Source organism: Rhodnius prolixus, unplaced genomic scaffold, assembly GCF_049639745.1.
Source record: "Rhodnius prolixus isolate KJV_2025 unplaced genomic scaffold, Rpr scaffold_6, whole genome shotgun sequence".
Classification (NCBI taxonomy): Eukaryota; Metazoa; Arthropoda; class Insecta; order Hemiptera; family Reduviidae; genus Rhodnius; species Rhodnius prolixus.
The window spans coordinates 23,016,288-23,039,054 of NW_027411634.1; the positions used below are offsets into that span (position 1 = coordinate 23,016,288).

The 22,767-nt window shown below is 33.0% G+C and overlaps 1 protein-coding gene across 14 annotated transcripts in view; it reads right to left on the reverse strand.

The window, feature by feature from the left end:
- Positions 1–22,767, reverse strand: part of CARPB (Carbonic anhydrase-related protein B) — a 458,344-nt gene that overhangs the window by 109,844 nt on the left and 325,733 nt on the right. For all 14 annotated transcript variants that reach the window (XR_012462470.1, XM_074141636.1, XM_074141631.1 and 11 more), the window contains one exon: positions 14,877–14,972. Coding sequence is in view for 13 of the 14 variants with exons in the window: in XM_074141636.1 (XP_073997737.1) it covers positions 14,877–14,972 (96 nt within the window). In the remaining variant the exon portion in view is untranslated. The remainder of the gene's footprint in view (positions 1–14,876; positions 14,973–22,767) is intronic.

The following is a 22,767-nucleotide window of genomic DNA, read 5'->3' on the forward strand; positions in this document are numbered from 1 at the left end:
CTTCATGTACAGACGAAATATAAACGAAATCTATCAAGCAGTTTTCGAGATAATTGAAGTTAAAGATTTCACTGTTTCAAACGAAACCAAAATTCAACTCTAAATATCTCGTTTCCTACTCGACAGATTTTTACTAAATTTCATACAATTACAGACAAAAGATGTCTCCATATACAAGTGAAATATAAACGAAATCTATCAAGCAGTTTTCGAGATAATTGATGTGAAAGATTTCACTCTTTCAAACGAAACCAAAATTCAACACTAAATATCTCGTTTCCTACTCGACAGATTTTTACTAAATTTCATACAATTACAGACAAAAGATGTCTCCATATACAAGTGAAATATAAACGAAATCTATCGAGCAGTTTTCGAGATAATTGAAGTTAAATATTTCACTGTTTCAAACGAAACCAAAATTCAACTCTAAATATCTCGTATCCTACTCGACAGATTTTTACTAAATTTCATACAATTACAGACAAAAGATGTCTCCATATACAAGTGAAATATAAACGAAATCTATCGAGCAGTTTTCAAGATAATTGAAGTTAAAGATTTCACTCATTCAAACGAAACCAAAATTCAACTCTAAATATCTCCTTTCCTACTCGGCAGATTTTTACTAAATTTCATACAATTACAGACAAAAGATGTCTCCATGTACAGACGAAATATAAACGAAATCTATCAAGCAGTTTTCGAGATAATTGAAGTTAAAGATTTCACTGTTTCAAACGAAACCAAAATTCAACTCTAAATATCTCGTTTCCTGCTCGGCAGATTTTTACTAAATTTCATACAATTATAGACAATAGATGTCTCCATATACAGGTGAAATATAAACGAAATCTATCGAGTAGTTTACGATATAATTGAATTTATAGATTTCACTGTTTCAAACGAAACCAAAATTCAACTCTAAATATCTTGTTTCCTACTCGGCAGATTTTTACTAAATTTCATACAATTACAGACCAAAGATGTCTCCATATACAAGTGAAATATAAACGAAATCTATCGAGCAGTTTTCGAGATAATTGAAGTTAAAGATTTCACTCTTTCAAACGAAACGAAAATTTAACTCTAAATATCTCGTTTCCTACTTGACAGATTTTTACTAAATTTCATACAATTATAGACAAATGATGTCTTCATGTACAGACGAAATATAAACGAAATCTATCAAGCAGTTTTCGAGATAATTGAAGTTAAAGATTTCACTGTTTCAAACGAAACCAAAATTCAACTCTAAATATCTCGTTTCCTGCTCGTCAGATTGTTACCAAACTTCATACAATTATAGACAATAGAGTCTCCATATACAGGTGAAATATAAACGAAATCTATCAAGTAGTTTACGATATAATTGAATTTATAGATTTCACTGTTTCAAACGAAACCAAAATTCAACTCTAAATATCTCGTTTCCTGCTCGTCAGATTTTTACCAAACTTCATACAATTATAGACAATAGATGTCTCCATATACAGGTGAAATATAAACGAAATCTATCAAGTAGTTTACGATATAATTGAATTTATACATTTCACTGTTTCAAACGAAACCAAAATTCAACTCTAAATATCTCGTTTCCTACCCGATAGATTTCTACTAAATTTCATTCAATTATAGACAAAAGATGTCTCCATATACAAGTGAAATATAAACGAAATCTATCGAGCAGTTTTCGAGATAATTGAAGTTAAAGATTTCACTCTTTCAAACGAAACCAAAATTCAACTCTAAATATCTCGGTTCCTACTGGACAGATTTTTACTAAATTTCATACAATTACAGACAAAAGATGTCTCCATATACAAGTGAAATATAAACGAAATCTATCGAGCAGTTTTCGAGATAATTGAAGTTAAAGATTTCACTCTTTCAAACGAAACCAAAATTCAACTCTAAATATCTCGTTTCCTACTCGACAGATTTTTACTAAATTTCATACAATTACAGACAAAAGATGTCTCCATATACAAGTGAAATATAAACGAAATCTATCGAGCAGTTTTCGAGATAATTGAAGTTAAAGATGTCACTCTTTCAAACGGAACCAAAATTCAACTCTAAATATCTCGTTTCCTACTCGATAGATTTCTACTAAATTTCATTCAATTATAGACAAAAGATGTCTCCATATACAAGTGAAATATAAACGAAATCTATCGAGCAGTTTTCGAGATAATTGAAGTTAAAGATTTCACTCTTTCAAACGAAACCAAAATTCAACTCTAAATATCTCGTTTCCTACTCGGCAGATTTTTACTAAATTTCATACAATTACAGACAAAAGATGTCTCCATATACAAGTGAAATATAAACGAAATCTATCGAGCAGTTTTCGAGATAATTGAAGTTAAAGATTTCACTCTTTCAAACGAAACCAAAATTCAACTCTAAATATCTCGTTTCCTACTCGGCAGATTTTTACTAAATTTCATACAATTACAGACAAAAGATGTCTCCATATACAAGTGAAATATAAACGAAATCTATCGAGCAGTTTTCGAGATAATTGAAGTTAAAGATTTCACTCTTTCAAACGAAACCAAAATTCAACTCTAAATATCTCGTTTCCTACTGGACAGATTTTTACTAAATTTCATACAATTACAGACAAAAGATGTCTCCATATACAAGTGAAATATAAACGAAATCTATCGAGCAGTTTTCGAGATAATTGAAGTTAAAGATTTCACTCTTTCAAACGAAACCAAAATTCAACTATAAATATCTCGTTTCCTACTCGACAGATTTTTACTAAATTTCATACAATTACAGACAAAAGATGTCTCCATATACAAGTGAAATATAAACGAAATCTATCGAGCAGTTTTCGAGATAATTGAAGTTAAAGATTTCACTCTTTCAAACGAAACCAAAATTCAACTCTAAATATCTCGTTTCCTACTCGGCAGATTTTTACTAAATTTCATACAATTACAGACAAAAGATGTCTCCATATACAAGTGAAATATAAACGAAATCTATCGAGCAGTTTTCGAGATAATTGAAGTTAAAGATTTCACTCTTTCAAACGAAACCAAAATTCAACTCTAAATATCTCGTTTCCTACTGGACAGATTTTTACTAAATTTCCTACAATTACAGACAAAAGATGTCTCCATATACAAGTGAAATATAAACGAAATCTATCGAGCAGTTTTCGAGATAATTGAAGTTAAAGATTTCACTCTTTCAAACGAAACCAAAATTCAACTCTAAATATCTCGTTTCCTACTCGGCAGATTTTTACTAAATTTCATACAATTACAGACAAAAGATGTCTCCATATACAAGTGAAATATAAACGAAATCTATCGAGCAGTTTTCGAGATAATTGAAGTTAAAGATGTCACTCTTTCAAACGAAACCAAAATTCAACTCTAAATATCTCGTTTCCTACTCGATAGATTTCTACTAAATTTCATTCAATTATAGACAAAAGATGTCTCCATATACAAGTGAAATATAAACGAAATCTATCGAGCAGTTTTCGAGATAATTGAAGTTAAAGATTTCACTCTTTCAAACGAAACCAAAATTCAACTCTAAATATCTCGTTTCCTACCCGATAGATTTCTACTAAATTTCATTCAATTATAGACAAAAGATGTCTCCATATACAAGTGAAATATAAACGAAATCTATCGAGCAGTTTTCGAGATAATTGAAGTTAAAGATTTCACTCTTTCAAACGAAACCAAAATTCAACTCTAAATATCTCGGTCCCTACTGGACAGATTTTTACTAAATTTCATACAATTACAGACAAAATATGTCTCCATATACAAGTGAAATATAAACGAAATCTATCGAGCAGTTTTCGAGATAATTGAAGTTAAAGATTTCACTCTTTCAAACGAAACCAAAATTCAACTCTAAATATCTCGTTTCCTACTCGACAGATTTTTACTAAATTTCATACAATTACAGACAAAAGATGTCTCCATATACAAGTGAAATATAAACGAAATCTATCGAGCAGTTTTCGAGATAATTGAAGTTAAAGATGTCACTCTTTCAAACGAAACCAAAATTCAACTCTAAATATCTCGTTTCCTACTCGATAGATTTCTACTAAATTTCATTCAATTATAGACAAAAGATGTCTCCATATACAAGTGAAATATAAACGAAATCTATCGAGCAGTTTTCGAGATAATTGAAGTTAAAGATTTCACTCTTTCAAACGAAACCAAAATTCAACTCTAAATATCTCGTTTCCTACTCGGCAGATTTTTACTAAATTTCATACAATTACAGACAAAAGATGTCTCCATATACAAGTGAAATATAAACGAAATCTATCGAACAGTTTTCGAGATAATTGGAGTTAAATATTTCACTGTTTCAAACGAAACCAAAATTCAACTCTAAATATCTCGTTTCCTACTTGGCAGATTTTTACTAAATTTCATACAATTACAGACAAATGATGTCTCCATATACAGGTGAAATATAAACGAAATCTATCGAGTAGTTTACGATATAATTGAATTTATAGATTTCACTGTTTCAAACGAAACCAAAATTCAACTCTAAATATCTCGTTTCCTACTCGATAGATTTCTACTAAATTTCATACAATTATAGACAAAAGATGTCTCCATATACAGGTGAAATATAAACGAAATCTATCGAGCAGTTTTCGAGATAATTGAAGTTAAAGATTTCACTCTTTCAAACGAAACCAAAATTCAACTCTAAATATCTCGTTTCCTACTCGGCAGATTTTTACTAAATTTGATACAATTATAGACAAAAGATGTCTCTATATAGTGGGAAAATATAAATGAAATCTATCGAGCAGTTTTCGAGATAATTGTAGTTTATGATTTCACTGTTTCAAACGAAACCAAAATTCAACTCTAAATATCTCGTTTCCTACTCGATAGATTTCTACTAAATTTCATTCAATTATAGACAAAAGATGTCTCCATATACAAGTGAAATATAAACGAAATCTATCGAGCAGTTTTCGAGATAATTGGAGTTATAGATTTCACTGTTTCAAACGAAACCAAAATTCAACTCTAAATATCTCGTTTCCTACTCGGCAGATTTTTACTAAATTTCATACAATTACAGACAAAAGATGTCTCCATATACAAGTGAAATATAAACGAAATCTATCGAGCAGTTTTCGAGATAATTGAAGTTAAAGATTTCACTCTTTCAAACGAAACCAAAATTCAACTCTAAATATCTCGTTTCCTACTCGGCAGATTTTTACTAAATTTCATACAATTACAGACAAAAGATGTCTCCATATACAAGTGAAATATAAACGAAATCTATCGAGCAGTTTTCGAGATAATTGAAGTTAAAGATTTCACTCTTTCAAACGAAACCAAAATTCAACTCTAAATATCTCGTTTCCTACTGGACAGATTTTTACTAAATTTCCTACAATTACAGACAAAAGATGTCTCCATATACAAGTGAAATATAAACGAAATCTATCGAGCAGTTTTCGAGATAATTGAAGTTAAAGATTTCACTCTTTCAAACGAAACCAAAATTCAACTCTAAATATCTCGTTTCCTACTCGGCAGATTTTTACTAAATTTCATACAATTACAGACAAAAGATGTCTCCATATACAAGTGAAATATAAACGAAATCTATCGAGCAGTTTTCGAGATAATTGAAGTTAAAGATGTCACTCTTTCAAACGAAACCAAAATTCAACTCTAAATATCTCGTTTCCTACTCGATAGATTTCTACTAAATTTCATTCAATTATAGACAAAAGATGTCTCCATATACAAGTGAAATATAAACGAAATCTATCGAGCAGTTTTCGAGATAATTGAAGTTAAAGATTTCACTCTTTCAAACGAAACCAAAATTCAACTCTAAATATCTCGTTTCCTACCCGATAGATTTCTACTAAATTTCATTCAATTATAGACAAAAGATGTCTCCATATACAAGTGAAATATAAACGAAATCTATCGAGCAGTTTTCGAGATAATTGAAGTTAAAGATTTCACTCTTTCAAACGAAACCAAAATTCAACTCTAAATATCTCGGTCCCTACTGTACAGATTTTTACTAAATTTCATACAATTACAGACAAAATATGTCTCCATATACAAGTGAAATATAAACGAAATCTATCGAGCAGTTTTCGAGATAATTGAAGTTAAAGATTTCACTCTTTCAAACGAAACCAAAATTCAACTCTAAATATCTCGTTTCCTACTCGACAGATTTTTACTAAATTTCATACAATTACAGACAAAAGATGTCTCCATATACAAGTGAAATATAAACGAAATCTATCGAGCAGTTTTCGAGATAATTGAAGTTAAAGATGTCACTCTTTCAAACGAAACCAAAATTCAACTCTAAATATCTCGTTTCCTACTCGATAGATTTCTACTAAATTTCATTCAATTATAGACAAAAGATGTCTCCATATACAAGTGAAATATAAACGAAATCTATCGAGCAGTTTTCGAGATAATTGAAGTTAAAGATTTCACTCTTTCAAACGAAACCAAAATTCAACTCTAAATATCTCGTTTCCTACTCGGCAGATTTTTACTAAATTTCATACAATTACAGACAAAAGATGTCTCCATATACAAGTGAAATATAAACGAAATCTATCGAACAGTTTTCGAGATAATTGGAGTTAAATATTTCACTGTTTCAAACGAAACCAAAATTCAACTCTAAATATCTCGTTTCCTACTTGGCAGATTTTTACTAAATTTCATACAATTACAGACAAATGATGTCTCCATATACAGGTGAAATATAAACGAAATCTATCGAGTAGTTTACGATATAATTGAATTTATAGATTTCACTGTTTCAAACGAAACCAAAATTCAACTCTAAATATCTCGTTTCCTACTCGATAGATTTCTACTAAATTTCATACAATTATAGACAAAAGATGTCTCCATATACAGGTGAAATATAAACGAAATCTATCGAGCAGTTTTCGAGATAATTGAAGTTAAAGATTTCACTCTTTCAAACGAAACCAAAATTCAACTCTAAATATCTCGTTTCCTACTCGGCAGATTTTTACTAAATTTGATACAATTATAGACAAAAGATGTCTCTATATAGTGGGAAAATATAAATGAAATCTATCGAGCAGTTTTCGAGATAATTGTAGTTTATGATTTCACTGTTTCAAACGAAACCAAAATTCAACTCTAAATATCTCGTTTCCTACTCGATAGATTTCTACTAAATTTCATTCAATTATAGACAAAAGATGTCTCCATATACAAGTGAAATATAAACGAAATCTATCGAGCAGTTTTCGAGATAATTGGAGTTATAGATTTCACTGTTTCAAACGAAACCAAAATTCAACTCTAAATATCTCGTTTCCTACTCGGCAGATTTTTACTAAATTTCATACAATTACAGACAAATGATGTCTCCATATACAGGTGAAATATAAACGAAATCTAACGAGTAGTTTACGATATAATTGAATTTATAGATTTCACTGTTTCAAACGAAACCAAAATTCAACTCTAAATATCTCGTTTCCTACTCGATAGATTTCTACTAAATTTCATTCAATTATAGACAAAAGATGTCTCCATATACAGGTGAAATATAAACGAAATCTATCGAGCAGTTTTCGAGATAATTGAATTTAAAGATTTCACTCTTTCAAACGAAACCAAAATTCAACTCTAAATATCTCGTTTCCTACTCGGCAGATTTTTACTAAATTTCATACAATTATAGACAAAAGATGTCTCCATATACAGGTGAAATATAAACGAAATCTATCGAGTAGTTTTCGAGATAATTGAAGTTAAAGATTTCACTGTTTCAAACGAAACCAAAATTCAACTCTAAATATCTCGTTTCCTACTCGGCAGATTTTTACTAAATTTCATACAATTATTGACAAAAGATGTCTCCATATACAGGTGAAATATAAACGAAATCTATCGAGTAGTTTTCGAGATAATTGAAGTTAAAGATTTCACTGTTTCAAACGAAACCAAAATTCAACTCTAAATATCTCGTTTCCTACTCGGCAGATTTTTACTAAATTTGATACAATTATAGACAAAAGATGTCTCTATAAAGTGGGAAAATATAAATGAAATCTATCGAGCAGTTTTCGAGATAATTGTAGTTTATGATTTCACTGTTTCAAACGAAACCAAAATTCAACTCTAAATATCTCGTTTCCTACTCGGCAGATTTTTACTAAATTTCATACAATTATAGACAAAAGATGTCTCCATAAAGAGGGAAAATATAAACTTAATCTATTGAGTAGTTTTCTAGATATTGGAAGTTAATCATTTTACTGTTTCACATTGTCAACTATTATTGAGTTATTATTGAGAAAATATAATTTTGAGTAATTGTTTAAATCTTTTTTTTTAGATTTTTCGACCTTCATTTTTTTTGATAATTATAACCAATTTGAACCTGAATCTTTAACCTGAAAAATGTTTTATTTTATCTTTGTTTCTTCTTTCAGGGAGAAAGTTGTGGATAATATGATTCCGAAGATTTTCAGTCTCTTATGTCGGCAATGTAAGTACTGTTTCACTTCGGAAAAATAAGATAAAATATTTAGAATACTTGCTTCAGGTAATTTAATTATTCTATTTTATTGATATTTTACGTTATGAGAAAGGGTTTCGAGAATCTAGGGTTATCACTTAATCTTGCAGTTAGGCTAGGATACTGGCCAAGGTTCTTGGATAAGTGATAATTTTCATTTGACCAGGCAACAATATTTGTAAATTTAAGACAAGTCTATTCGTATAAGGTTTCTTGCTAAAATGGGGAAATCTATAGATTTGGGGTAAAAGCAGTATATTATAAATTAATCTACCTTTTATTTTATTAAATAGTTCACAACACTTGAGGCGTATCACACACCTATTCTTAATGAAACATTGCCTTCCACATTTCCAGTGAAGTCATTAAATAGATTGCCCTTGCAAGATATTAGTAAAGACAATATAAAGGATGCCTATTTTTTTCTGGCGGACGTTCTACTACCAAATCAGGGTTTGTGGATGAAGGCGATTATTAGCAAACATACTTTACCACTAACTTCTCATAATAAACATTAAATAAAATCTATGGTTCTAGACCGGGATTCGAACCCAGTATCACAAAACATGTTAGTTTTACAGGTCACGTCTCTAACCCGCTCGGCTACCGTGGCACCTCAATATTTATTATATATCACATATAAAGGTATTTATTTTGTACGTTTTATGGATGAGAAGTCAAATTTGGTAAGCCATTTTGAAGACAGTGTACGAGTATAACGCTGAATAAATCTTCAAAAAATAAAATAAAATAAAAATAATATTTGTTCAATAAAAATATACAGATAATGGAAAGCAACATTGTTATTCATAAATATTTGGAAACGATTCAAGGGATCAGGTTTTTTTACTTGGAAGGAGAAAAGGCTAGAAGCCATCTCTAGCACAAAACAATTGAGAAACATATTCCATATGCTGGCGGTATGTATATATGTATGTTGGCTAAACTGTGGTGTAGACAAGAGATATGTCGGGTATAAGAGTATAAGAGAAGAACGACTTGCCGACTAGGGAATAGGATTCAATTTAGATAGAGGCTGGCAGGAGGTAGAAGAAGGTGGTGAGACTAGCGGAGTAGCTTATAGGGCAAGAACAAGACAGGTCAACCACTGGCTTACCGGCGTGCTCCATTGCTGACGAAAGGGGGTAACACGAGTTACTGGCGTCTTCTTCTTCCAGATCCTCTCACCATCTCATTCCTTCTGTCTCACTCTCGCATTTTATTAAGCGGCAAAAAAAATCAAATCACTTTATCATTACGGCAAGGAATCTGTGACACAACTTCATACAGTGTTTTTTCTCTCCATAGGAAATCTTGATATCATCATTCTGTGAAACAGCTCTGCTATGGCTCAACCGCACTTCCCTTATTTCGTATATATATTCTATATAAAAGAGTTCACCTTTATCTTTTAGGGAAGCTATTCTCCCATGATGTTACACAGGTACTACTTTGCATAATCTTTTTGACAATTATTTCACTATATTCATGGAAATTTCCATGTTGTAAACAGCTTATGTTATCTATATTTAAATCATACAAATTGCTGAGAAATGCTGGAAAGGAATTCTGGCAATCATCACAGTTTTAACGAGAAAAAACCAATTCACAAACTGAGAAAGTTTTGATGCTTTCAAGAGGATGATTGCTACAAGGGATTCAAAATATCTGACTCATAATGAAAAACCATTAGTTTTTATTTCTAAACTTTCATCTTTAATAAAAGTTCCAAAGAGAAAGATTAGTACAATAAGAGTATCTAGTCACCAGAGATCATTTGACACAAATTCATTTTTACACTTCTAAACTTCAAAACGTTACATCAAAATTATTAATAGCAGAAAACCTAGGATTACAGTAGATTTACGGACAGTTTTTGGATTTCCCCGTTTTACCCCTAAATTAAAACTGTCCGGTAGGACAGTTGTATAAGGGTTGACCATCAAAAACTGCACGAAAAAGCGTAACGTTGAAAAACACCCAACTTTGACAATATTTTTCTCTTTTTCTATAAAAGATAAAATTCCCAAATTTTCTTTAAATCTTACTCCAAACCCTCCTTTATAACTGTAATTTTTTTGCAACCACCCAGATCTAATAGGTTTCGAGAAAAAAGTTGCCGAAAATGAGCAAAAACGGCTTTTTCAAAAAATGTTCTTGTTCTTGTTGTTGTTGTTACCTTTTTTGTAAACAACGTAGCGCCTAAACGCGTGAACCGATTTTCATGAATGAGGTGTCATTCGATTCGGAATTTTATGTAGATGTGCCTTTTGGGGGTCTCGATGCTGTACATCGAATGGGAGAGGAGTTAGCCCCCTTTATGTAAGGCCCCCTCCAAAATTATTATTACTAATTACTCTGTAAATCTTGGCCCGATTTTGATAAAATTTGGTAGGGTGATAGGGTTAGGGCTCCCCTACGTAACATTAAAGCGACGATCAGCTCTAACACTTTTTAAGGGGAAGTATAGCAATCGTTGCAAATTATCGACACGTGAACCGATTTTCATGAATGAAGTGTCATTGGAATCGAAATTTTGTACAGATTTGCACTTTAAAAGTCTCGACGCCGTGCCTCGTAAGGAGAGGAGTTTGCCCCACCCAAATAAGACCCTTTCTAAAACTATTATTACCAATATTTCTATAACGCTTAGTCCGATTTTGATAAAATTCAGCTCGAATAAGTGGTTAAAGCTCCTCTACGTGGCTGTGAAGTGCCATCTTGCTCTTACACCTACTAAGAGGAAGTACTGCAATCGTTTAAATTATCAATGAGTGAACCGATTTAAATCAATGAATTGTCGTTCGATTAAAAAATCTTTCCTCTTTGCCTTTTAGGGAGAAGTACTGCAATCGTAGTTTATTTTTCTTACTCCTCTTAAAAGGAAGTACTGAAATCGCAGTTTAATTTTGCTATTTACTTACAAATACCTTCCTATGTTATTCAAAACGCTTTTTCAAAAAAATTGTTATTGAGGATGGTTTGGGGACCGCAACTATAATCATTTTTTAAAAAGATCTCTCCAGTGGTAGTTAACACCTTATCAGGTTATAATGACAGAATTGCTTATTCCAAATTTTAAAAAAAATCTGTAAAGCAGATATGTAACTTTGTAAAATAGGCAAAAAGGAAAATCTATCCAAAAGGTACAAAAATCTCCTTAACAAAAACTTACAGTTTAAAATGTTAAGTATAAGGGTTGATTAAACGGCAAAAGGTACACAAATCAGCGAGTACCCAACATTTCATTAATACTTCATTAATAGTCAAGTAATTCTACTGCATTAATTTTCATTAATAAGTTATTTTTTAGAATTTATTAGATGTCACAGACCCTTATGCTGGCCACTTCATTTATAATATTTTTTTGTTATAATTATGATAAATCACATATATACGTACATGCATGTTAAAGTAGAAAAAGACAAAGTTAGAGTAGGCTAATGTCTTGAATTCGTCTTACCGAAATATTCGTGAGCACTAATAATACACAGATAATAACAAGTAGATTATTCAACAACAATTATTCATTTCTCAATTGTAATTTAATTTAGTCCCCCTAATTTTACTTATAGTAAAATCCTGGAATAATTAGCTGTCCTAAAAATATGCATATCTTATTTACTTTATATTACACATATACAACATTGTGTATGAATACCTAGATTGAGAATGTAATTGAAGAAAACTATATTATTTGCGATAAAGCCAGATAATTATTACCTATTATTATCAACGTTTGACTACTTCATACAATAACAATTACTTTAATCGAAGAATGAACTTAAACCGACGATTTTTATTTAAAAATAAAAATAAATAAATAAAATAAAATCATTAATGTAAGTTTTTTATAAAAAAAGTTTTGAATTTTTTAGCCTCATATTTTTTTTTCTTTTTAACCTGTAATTAATAGTTTGATTATTATAAATAACTAGATATTACAGTCAATCTACAGTGCTACTTGAACATATATTTTGTAGACGAAAATGGCCAGCATAATGGTCTGTGACATCTAATAAATTCTAAAAAATAACTTATTAATGAAAATTATTGCAGTAGAATTACTTGACTATTAATGAAGTATTAATGAAATGTTGGGTACTCGCTTTGTGTACCTTTTGGCGTTTAATCAACCCTTATACTTAACATTTTAAACTGTAAGTTTTTGTTAAGGAGTACTTTCTATATAAAAGAACCTCCGCCTAACGGACACTCGACATAGCGACCGCGGACATTGATTTTCAGGGAACGGATTAAATGTTTCACCTCCCACCAACGACCACCTTATTATTAAAAGTTCGTTTGACGCGGTGATCAAAATAATTATCCCCTCTCAAGTTTTTGTTTTTTTTTCTGGTTTTTCCTAAAGTTTCCTATATAAGCTCCATACATCTTGTACCATTTTAATCATTTTTCAATATTACTTTGGACGAACAATATTATTTTTTCCGATATGTCTCCCAAACGAAAGTGGTTAACTCTTATCATCATGATAGTATGATGATAATTTCACCATAAATTATTAATGTTATGAATAAATGTGATGATTTTTATAAAAATTACTAAATAAGTCAATAATATGTAGTTTTTTGATAAAGTTTTTGGATAATTAAGAAAAACTTGATGCGTATCATATAGCTAAATAATTATGCAATTATGTACGCTTTTAAATCTATTAATAATAAACAATTTTTAAATAGATGTTTGGGAAAAAAACCCATATTTTTTCATTATGAAACTTGCCTACCTCCTTCTAACGACCACCTCCAAACAGCGGCCACTTTACTTTCCCCCGCCAGTGTCCGTTATTGAGAGGTTCGACTGTATATCATTTCTACACTTAAACTAAGGTCGAAATATACAAATATAAATAATGAACAACTAATCAAATAATGCGCTGAATTTGAATATCAAAAATATGTATACAAAATTTAGCCCTCACGTAAGCCAGAAAATATCTGTCTTTTTCCTGTCTATTCCCAAAAAATGGTGGTGGATAGCAGGAGGTAACAGTTTGACCTTGTATTGACCTGGAGATCGCGGCTTAGTGGATTTTGTGCGCAAGTTTTGCCATTTCAGCAAACCTTTAAAAGTACCCATTTCCTGTATCTCTATCTATTTTTGGAAACAGTTCACTACACATGGATTTTTCATGACAGATGATTATTAAAAACAGATGTTTCTATACTATACTACACATTTTCTAAGGGTGCAGCAAGAATTAGCAAATAATTGAATAGATGTTGTGGCAACATCATAATAAACTATGTTACAAAACAGACTAATCGAACTAACTATGTACAGGGTGTTCATTTTAAGGCGGCTCAAATGCATTTCATGCTTTGAGTTAATCTGTGCAAAAAATGGTAGAGAAAAAATTTGTTGCCTGTCACCTCTAGTTTCAGAATATGTGATTTGATTTTAGATTTCTGCCCGCATACGCGGCTGACGCGCGACCAAAAGTGAGGGTTTGCAGTTGCCCCCATTTTCATATATACAGTTTTAAAGAGCATAAAAAGTTATGAAAGAAACCGGAAACCGCAATGAGATATCTTCAAAATTAAAGGTGCTAGGCCATTTCAAAATCTTGTATTTATTAATCATATTTCAATTTTTTAACTTGTTATCAAAGAGAAATAAGAGCACGCGATAGGTCATTTTTATGTATTTTTTCAACCCCTTTCTACTAAAAGTATTGCCAAGGCTGTAAAGATAGTATTTTTCTTAATATCGGGAAATAAGTCGTTTTCCGAGTGATTTTTCTAAGAAAAATCCTCTGACTCGCAAGCCAGGTTAGCCAGGAGGTTATCAACTGCTCTCTGTATCTGAGGAGGCACCATTGAAGGCACAGTACATGCTGCACAAGTTGCGTAAAGTGTATTATTTGACAAATTAAGGAATAAGTTTGATCCTTTACATGAAAGATATTGATCACTTAAATATGTGGCAGGTTTCCCATTTTTTTGGTAATTAAACGCAACTCTCCCAAAATTACCAAATAATTATTAAACCTTCTTGTTTTGTAACAGATGTAAAATTAATTTTTAGCCATTTTGGGTATGCTTGAGAACATCTAAAGCTCTTAACATTTGATTTTTCTTAGAAAAATCACTCGGAAAACTACTTATTTCCCGATATTAAGAAAAACACTAGCCTCTACCATTTTTTGCTCAGATCAACCGTTTAAGCATGAAACGCATTTGAGTCGTCTTAAAATGAACACCCTGTGTAATATATAATCAGATTTTCTTTATAGAAACAGTTTTAAATAAATAAAAAAAATCATCTACCTGTAACAGCACTGATATGGCGACAATTCCCTGAGATCTGTGAATTGCTTCCGAAAAATTTGAATACAACTGCGAATTGAATCCAAATATTTGAATCTGAAAAAAGAAAACAAAAAACAAAGATTACTTTAAATTTAGTTGTACACTCTGATATTTTTCCAATAATACTGAGTAGATCTTTTTTCTATGAAAATTGAACGATTGGTCGAAGCTAATTTGTTAGCTGTGTAAGGCCATTCTCTACAGCTGGAGGATACATAACACTTGATACATAATGTGTGTAAACAAACACACGTTTTATTGTATGCAAGTAAAAAGAGAGAAAAAAAGAGACAAAACAAACAAAAACAGCAGCATGCATTATAAAATGCTCCTACTGAGATCATCTTGATCCAACAGTACAGCGATGTGCGTGGGGGCGAGTAAGGGTCGCCTTGCTGAGGGATAAAACCTCGTGGGAGATCGCTTGGACAACAGCAGGTGTGCCAACCAACGAGCCGGAAACAAACAAATATCCTGAAGTTGGTGGTACTTCTTCTCTTCCAGCATATCTACTACATACAACCCTGGTCTTTTCTCCTACACCCTCCTCCTTCTATAACTCTATATCCGTTATCTGATACCAAGGACGTAGTCTTAGTTCGTGCATGTGTGTGTATATAAGCTTTATAAATAAATAAAACTAGAAACATGTTTGTGTATACCATAGCTCTATTTTCTCTGGTTTTTATTAACTATTGTATTACTAATCTCAAGGTTATCATTTAAAAAACACTACAGACGGGGTTTTCGCTATGATTTTTTCTGGTAACTATTAAATCATCGACTCACAGCTAAAGAGTTTGTATACAGGGTGACCAGAGTTATATGCTCCACCCACTTTTTTTTTAACGGCGGGAAATTTCGAAAAAATAAAAAACACGTATTTAATCATTTTTAGTCTAGTTTATTTTCAGTGATTGACCCATTTTTTTAAACCCCTGTATCTCGAGATACAGCATCCAACTTTTGTTTTTCAAATGGAACGTTATATTTTTTGTTGCATATTTTTATAGTATTTGAGCTCCTAAAAACAACAAAAAAAATTTTTTTGAAATCGGTTAGGCTTTTCAAAAGTTATGGTAATTTAAAATATGAAAAACAAATTTCAGTTTACTGTCAAGATTACGTTATTTTTTTTTAAGAATCTGTTCAAACTGGGCACAACCAACGGATAGGCAAGCCAAAACTCTGGACTCCCACGCTTTGCTTGTAGCAGTACTTACGGTGGCGAAGTCAAGATCTAGGCAGGCTAGAAGTATTCGACGTTCAGGTTGTTTTTTCTACAAACGTTTGGTGTGGAGTTTTAGGAAATCAACTAATCGGCCTGTACTTCTACAGAGAGAACTTAACTGGTGAAAGGTATCCAACTTTTTTATAAGAGACATTTTGCCAGTTCTGCTTGAAGATGTTTCTCTACAACGTCGGCTAGATATGTATTTTCAGCAAGATGGTTGTCCGGCACATAATGCGAGAGTTGTTCGAAGTTACCTGGACAGAAATTACCATGAAAAGTGCTTGGGAACTCATTGTCCCATCCAATGGCCACCTCGATCTCTGGATTTAACCCCAATGGACTATTTTTTGTGGGGATATCTAAAAAATAAAGTGTACAGTAACCTTAATCCCGTGGCTTCAGTCGATGATGTGAAACATCGAATAACTCTAGCCTGCCTAGATCTTGACTTCGCCACCGTAAGTGCTCCTACAAGGAAAGCGTGGGAGTCCTGAGTTTTGGCTTGCCTATCCGTTGATAGTGCCCAGTTTGAACAGATTCTTAAAAAAAAAAATAACGTAATTTTGACAATAAACTGAAATTTGTTTTTCATATTTTAAATTACCATAACTTTTGAAAAACCTAACCGATTTCAAAATTTTTTTTTTTTTAGGAGCTCAAATACTATAAAAATATGCAACAAAAAATATAACGTTCCATTTGAAAAACAAAAGTTGGATGCTGTATCTCGAGATACAGGGGTTTAAAAAAATGGGTCAATCACTGAAAATAAACTAGACTAAAAATGATTAAATACGTGTTTTTTATTTTTTCAAAATTTCCCGCCGTTAAAACAAAAAGTGGGTGGAGCATATAACTTTGGTCACCCAGTGTATTTGGATAAACAATATTCGTATTTCTGATTCCAAGTATGTTGGTTGGTGCTAGCACGGCTAGCTCCGCTATAATAGGCAGCCCAGGCTGTGTCTTGGAGTGCCCGAATTGTAGCAATTTATTCCCTCCACACATGTTTTAATATATGCAACAAAGTTATTCTTAAACCTTATAAATCTCATTAAGTCCAGGTTTCCGATTTGTTGAGCATCACAGTTCTTAAAATGTTTTTTTTCGGATGTGACTTTTGTAGTTTTAAAACAAACTCTTGCCAGGAAAAAGAGAAAGCAGGGCTTCAAAACACAGTTTTCTGCTACAATTTTGTCATCTATTTTGTATTTTAAAATAATACAGTGGTTCAAGAGATGGGCTATAAAGCTTAATGAAACCAAGTCGCAAAACATCACCTTCACTCTTCGTCGCATTACTCTTCCTCCAGTCATCTATAACCTAACTCCTCTACCAGTAGTGAACGTTGCCCGCTACCTTGGGCTTTACTTAGACCGAAGACTTTCTTGGAACCCCCACACTAGACTTAAAAGAACAGAACTAAACAGACGCTATCGACTACTTAAAAGACTCTTAGACGACAGATCAAAACTCTCTCAAAACAAAGGACTGATTTATACTTCTATTTTGAAACCCATCTGGGCGTAAGGAATAGAGCTGTGTGGTTCAATCAAACGCTCCAATCTCCAAAGGATTCAATCGCTACAATCCTAAAATACTTCGAACTATCGTAAACGCTCCATTTTATGTCTCCAACCTGGACTGTACACACTGACCTTAACATTCCTTTTGTCACCCAAGTTGCTAAAACACGATACAGAAAACTTCACTTCAGCCTGCAATCTCATATAAATCCTCTAGCTTAAAATCTTTCTTCTAGAACTCTTTCTGACAACCCGACAAGACGTCTTAAAAGACAGTGGCCTCGTGATCTCCTCTCAAGTGAAGAGAGTGACTGACCATATAATGTTTTGGAGTGTTACCACTGGGTAACTTCTCCACTCGTTACCTTATCGTTTACTACTCTATTGTATCATTGTTACTTATAGCACTAATGCGCTGATTGTAGCACAATAAACGCCAAAAAAATATTAAATAATAATAATAAAAAATCGAATTGAACAAAAAACAACAAAGAATTAGGGCCTTGGGCGCACAGAAAGCGGTCTGTCGCGGCGGGCAACGATCACCGACCGAAGCGGTCAGGCGGTCTAGTAATATTACACAATGTTGCAACAATGATGCATCATCACTGTCAAACAGAACGCGGTCCACCACCGCTGGCTAGTCTTTGTCGCGACGACAAGCGATCTGGTAGTACAAAATTACAGATTTCAACGTGACCGCCTTGCCACCCTAGTAATACGAAATAAAGATTCCAAAGTTAAGAAACGTCATTACTCATTTTTTATTTCATTCTCGCGACATACGAAAATACTAGAAGAACCTATCTTCATGTGACTCCAGTTCGATACATAAGGCGGTGGTATTCCTCTAATTGTTCTCTCTTCCTATTGATTTCATGCACCTTAACTTCGTCTTTTCTTCTTTTTGCTCTGCAAAGCTAATAGCAGAAGGAGTTGCTCTTCGTCAGAACTCATTCTCAATATATAAAAATTAAAACAAAGAACAAGAAAACGCACTAAGACTTATCAAGAAGAAAGCGACCCCAAACTGGACCGCTCTAACAAAAGAATCGCGTCCTGTGTGTCCTCCTCATATCGCAGACCGCCTCGACGACCGCTGGATCGTTGCCCGCCGCGTGTGCCCAAGCCTTTGGTTAAGTTTCTAAGCGATCCTGAACTTTTGTTTAAGTCAAAACACGTGCGCAGTATCTAGATTTGTTACATAATAACAACGATGTTTTTCTTTTACTATTTTTGAGGATTTACAGCAAGACCTCCGACTCCAACTGCTATAAGCTTTCTGTGAATTGTTCTCGTCTTATTCAATTACGCGACGAGTTATTTATCAAATTATTCTTATTCTTAGATCGGTGTACCGGGGAGTAGTGTTCCTTGTGCTGGCAATCTGATTCTGGCGCGTCCTGTGTGACGTCCCCATATCGCAGACCACCGCGACGACCGCTGGATCGCTGCCTGCCGCGTCAGACCGCTTTCTGTGTGCCAGTTATAAAACTGACAGATTCGCATGCTCTTGAACCTCTTCTATGTGGCCCGTGAGTAGGTTATAATAAAATTTTTGATCATCCTTTTTGATACAAGACTGGTTTGCAATATTAAATTACTGTAATATTGAATTACTTCAGTTTAAAATCTAATTCGTTCAAATCGTTAACTTGTTTGGTATTAAAACATATATTTACTCCTAAGTGTTAATTTGTTTGACACATTGCCATAAAATGAAATATAACATGTTAAAATGGAGCAAATTGGACAAAAGAATAAAATTTTATAGAACGTTAATCATATTAATTAAATTAGTTCTTTTCTCTGTTTGTATTCTAAACTCTGACCTATTCAACTTGTTGCAAGTAATAACTATGCAGCTATAAAAGTTTTAATTAAACAAAAAAGTTATCTAGCTTTGAAATGAATTTATTTGAACTTCAATAAATAACTAAATAATAATAGCGATATATTTAATAAATTTAAAACAAATCTTCAAAAGGGAACAAATAATAACTATTGTTACCAGCTTGGGAGAGATGGATTAATCTTTGCAACTTCTAATATTAAATCTTTAAAAAGTACTAACTATGGACCAAGCGGGCGAAACTCAGCGCAGGAGTTATAAAAGGAAAGATTTTTCAACCACCAACCGGCAAGAGTAAGAAAGATCCCGGGGCAAAGCGTGTGCACAACCCCCGACCACTCGGCGGTCTGTTACAACGGATTGAGAAAGTTATTTCATCCGGCCATTACCAGCGTCATCTTCAAGACTGGAGAAAAGGAGGTGAGGTTTGAGCAGCAAGAGGCGTTATATTGGAAGAAATAAGAGCTAACGGTGTGAATACACCCTCTCCTTTCTATGACATCCTCTCACATCGAGCGCTCGCCTTGTTACCTCTTTCCACAGCCCATGGAATAAAAGCAGTTAAAACTTTACAGGTTATCCGGTGGCTCCCTCTCTTGGTAATAAGGTGAAAATAAAAACTGTTTAATCACACCTTTAGCCAAGATTGGCTAGCTAACTAAAACGTAACTCCTAACTCCATTACAGGAAAAAAAGTAACGAAAAAATCTACAATTTTCTTTACAATCTACGTGAATCCAATTTTATGCTTATTACTGCAAACAGTGTGCCAACCTTATCTACTGTTAGACATTCCACTTAAGTATAAACGCTTATTTGCTCATCTGAAATTAAATGGCAAACATTTTTCAAAATTTACTATAGACAATGTATGTTTCAAAATTAGTGGCCAAAATGTGTTGTAAGGTGTATAACAAAGAGGAGGCTGCCACTCGTGTGTTGGCCGTTTGTCCTGTATTTTCAGAGGCAAGAGGACACTTTTGTAGGGAAGCCTTTGATGGCCAGCTTAGCATGGAGAGCACTCGTTACTAATCAGAAAAAAGAAAGCCTATTTCTGTCAATGAACGTGTTCTCTTTAGCAGAGAGTCTCATGCCTAGCATACGTATGACAGTCTTCTTCAGTGAAAGAACCATTGGAATAAATACATTAGTGGAGCTGAAATCACAAGAAGAGGACCAACGGTTCAATTGTAGATAATTTGTTTCCTCATACATCCAAAGATTTATAGGCCATCATCTCCTGCCAAGTACATTTAAGGCTAGAGTGAGTTGGGGCCCAGGCATCTTCATGAGTATTGCTAAATATTGTTCCGAGCATTCAGATAATACAAAAAATAAGACGAGGTTCCGAAAGAACCTCCCCCAACAAAGACCATTTATCATTTACTACTTAGCGTAATGCCGCATTAAAAGCGGATAAAAGAAGTAGTGGACGTACCAGCAACTGTTGGTCAGTGGTAGGCGAAAAAGTTAGTTATTATCCAATCGTCCATGTTTACTATATTCGTGGGCAGCCAACCTGCGTAGTGAAATTGATACAGTGTTTTTCTCATTTCTCCGTACGCAAGACAAAACACTTTGTGTCTAGCTTAGTGGATTATATCACGAACTTCGTAGCCTTGAACATTGATTGAAAAGTTGAATAGTTTAGCATTGCTTTGTATAAAGAAAAACGAATGCTTTTAATTTCCTAATTAATCCAAAAAAGTTAATATTTTAAGTTGTAATAAGTTTCAAGTTCTAATTTTATAACTTAAACAAAGTGAAGAAAGGCTTTCATAAATTACTTTTGAGAGAAATTTCATGAGGACACCAGCTGTCACGCCACATATCTTTTAAAGGCAATACCTTACGAATACTTCTCTTCTTGCAACCAACCTTAAGATAGATTTTCTTTATAAAATGTACTGAACAGTAATTAGACAGATGGCTAGAAAATTCAGACTAATTACTAGTATAAGGAGAAGAGAAGGAAAACCACAACGGTACAAGGCGTGCAAATATTAATTAATACTAGGTCTGCGGAAGGAAGCGAAAGACTTGCTGGCAGCAATAGAGGAGAGGTTAGAGAATAGGGGTCAGGTTTAGAAATGGGTTACCATCTAAGAAGCGATTGTGGTTTTAATATGAGGCCGTTGGCTGTAAAGTCTCTGCGTAGTAAAGTAAGGAAATACTGACTGGGGGTTTCAGTTTTAGTATTTAGCCGTGAAATCTAAACCGCCAAACCAGCTTTAAGACTATTCAACATTTGTGTGCTTAAGTATAAGTTAAAGAGTTTTCTCATAAATAGAAGGCGCTACTATCTTGCCTTTTCAACTCCACAGTGTCTCACGTTTAGAGAGCAATATGTTTCCACTTTGTTAAGAAATAAATTTCTGTAAAACCTCTTTAGTTGCTAAAGCGCCCTGGCCTTAACCAGTTAACTGTTTATAACGAAGATATTCGTCATGAAAAAAGTGTAAAATTTTCTATTATGAGAGTATAGTCGTCATGCGTTTTCAGTATAGTGACCATCGGCAGTTAATTTTGCAATTTCAGTTAAAACTAAAATATATTCGTAAACTGCAAGAAGTTTGGAATATTTTGAGGCCGTGTCGAAATAAAAAGAACTTACAGATAGATATAAATAATATGAATTAGTTTTCGAAAATGTATCCTTGTCTTTTATTAGTCATCACTGAATCAATAACGAATTCATATATTGATGTTAGGCTAGACTATGCAGTAAATGGCGCGCCTGGTAATAAAAAACGGGATGAGGATCCTTTTGTTCCCTATTTACCTGTATTCAAGACGCGGAGCTTTTGGCTCATGTGCTCAAGATTCAGCGATCATCCAAATTGCTGAGTGGTGGGCTACTAACCTGCCAAGATATTTCCCTGCATAATTGTTTGTATTCTATCATCTGGTCAGGGATTCATTTCCATAAATACCAGTCAGTATGTTGTGACCTATACGGGATAATTGCAGCAGTGTGCATTCTTTGCAATTTGGTATTTATGCAAGGACAGAGTATTGAGTGAGCTGTTTAGTTTATTTAGTGCCACCAGGTTTTTCCGAGTTTAATGATTCTTTGCCGGATTTCCTCATAACACTTTATCATTTGAATGCGTATTTGAGATAATAAGGTAATTTAGAAAATATTTTTGTCCGATCGAAGAAAGTAAATCAGTGTGTAGCAAGCTGTTACCAGATCAACAACAATAGTATATTCGAGTGCAATGCAATTTATTATTG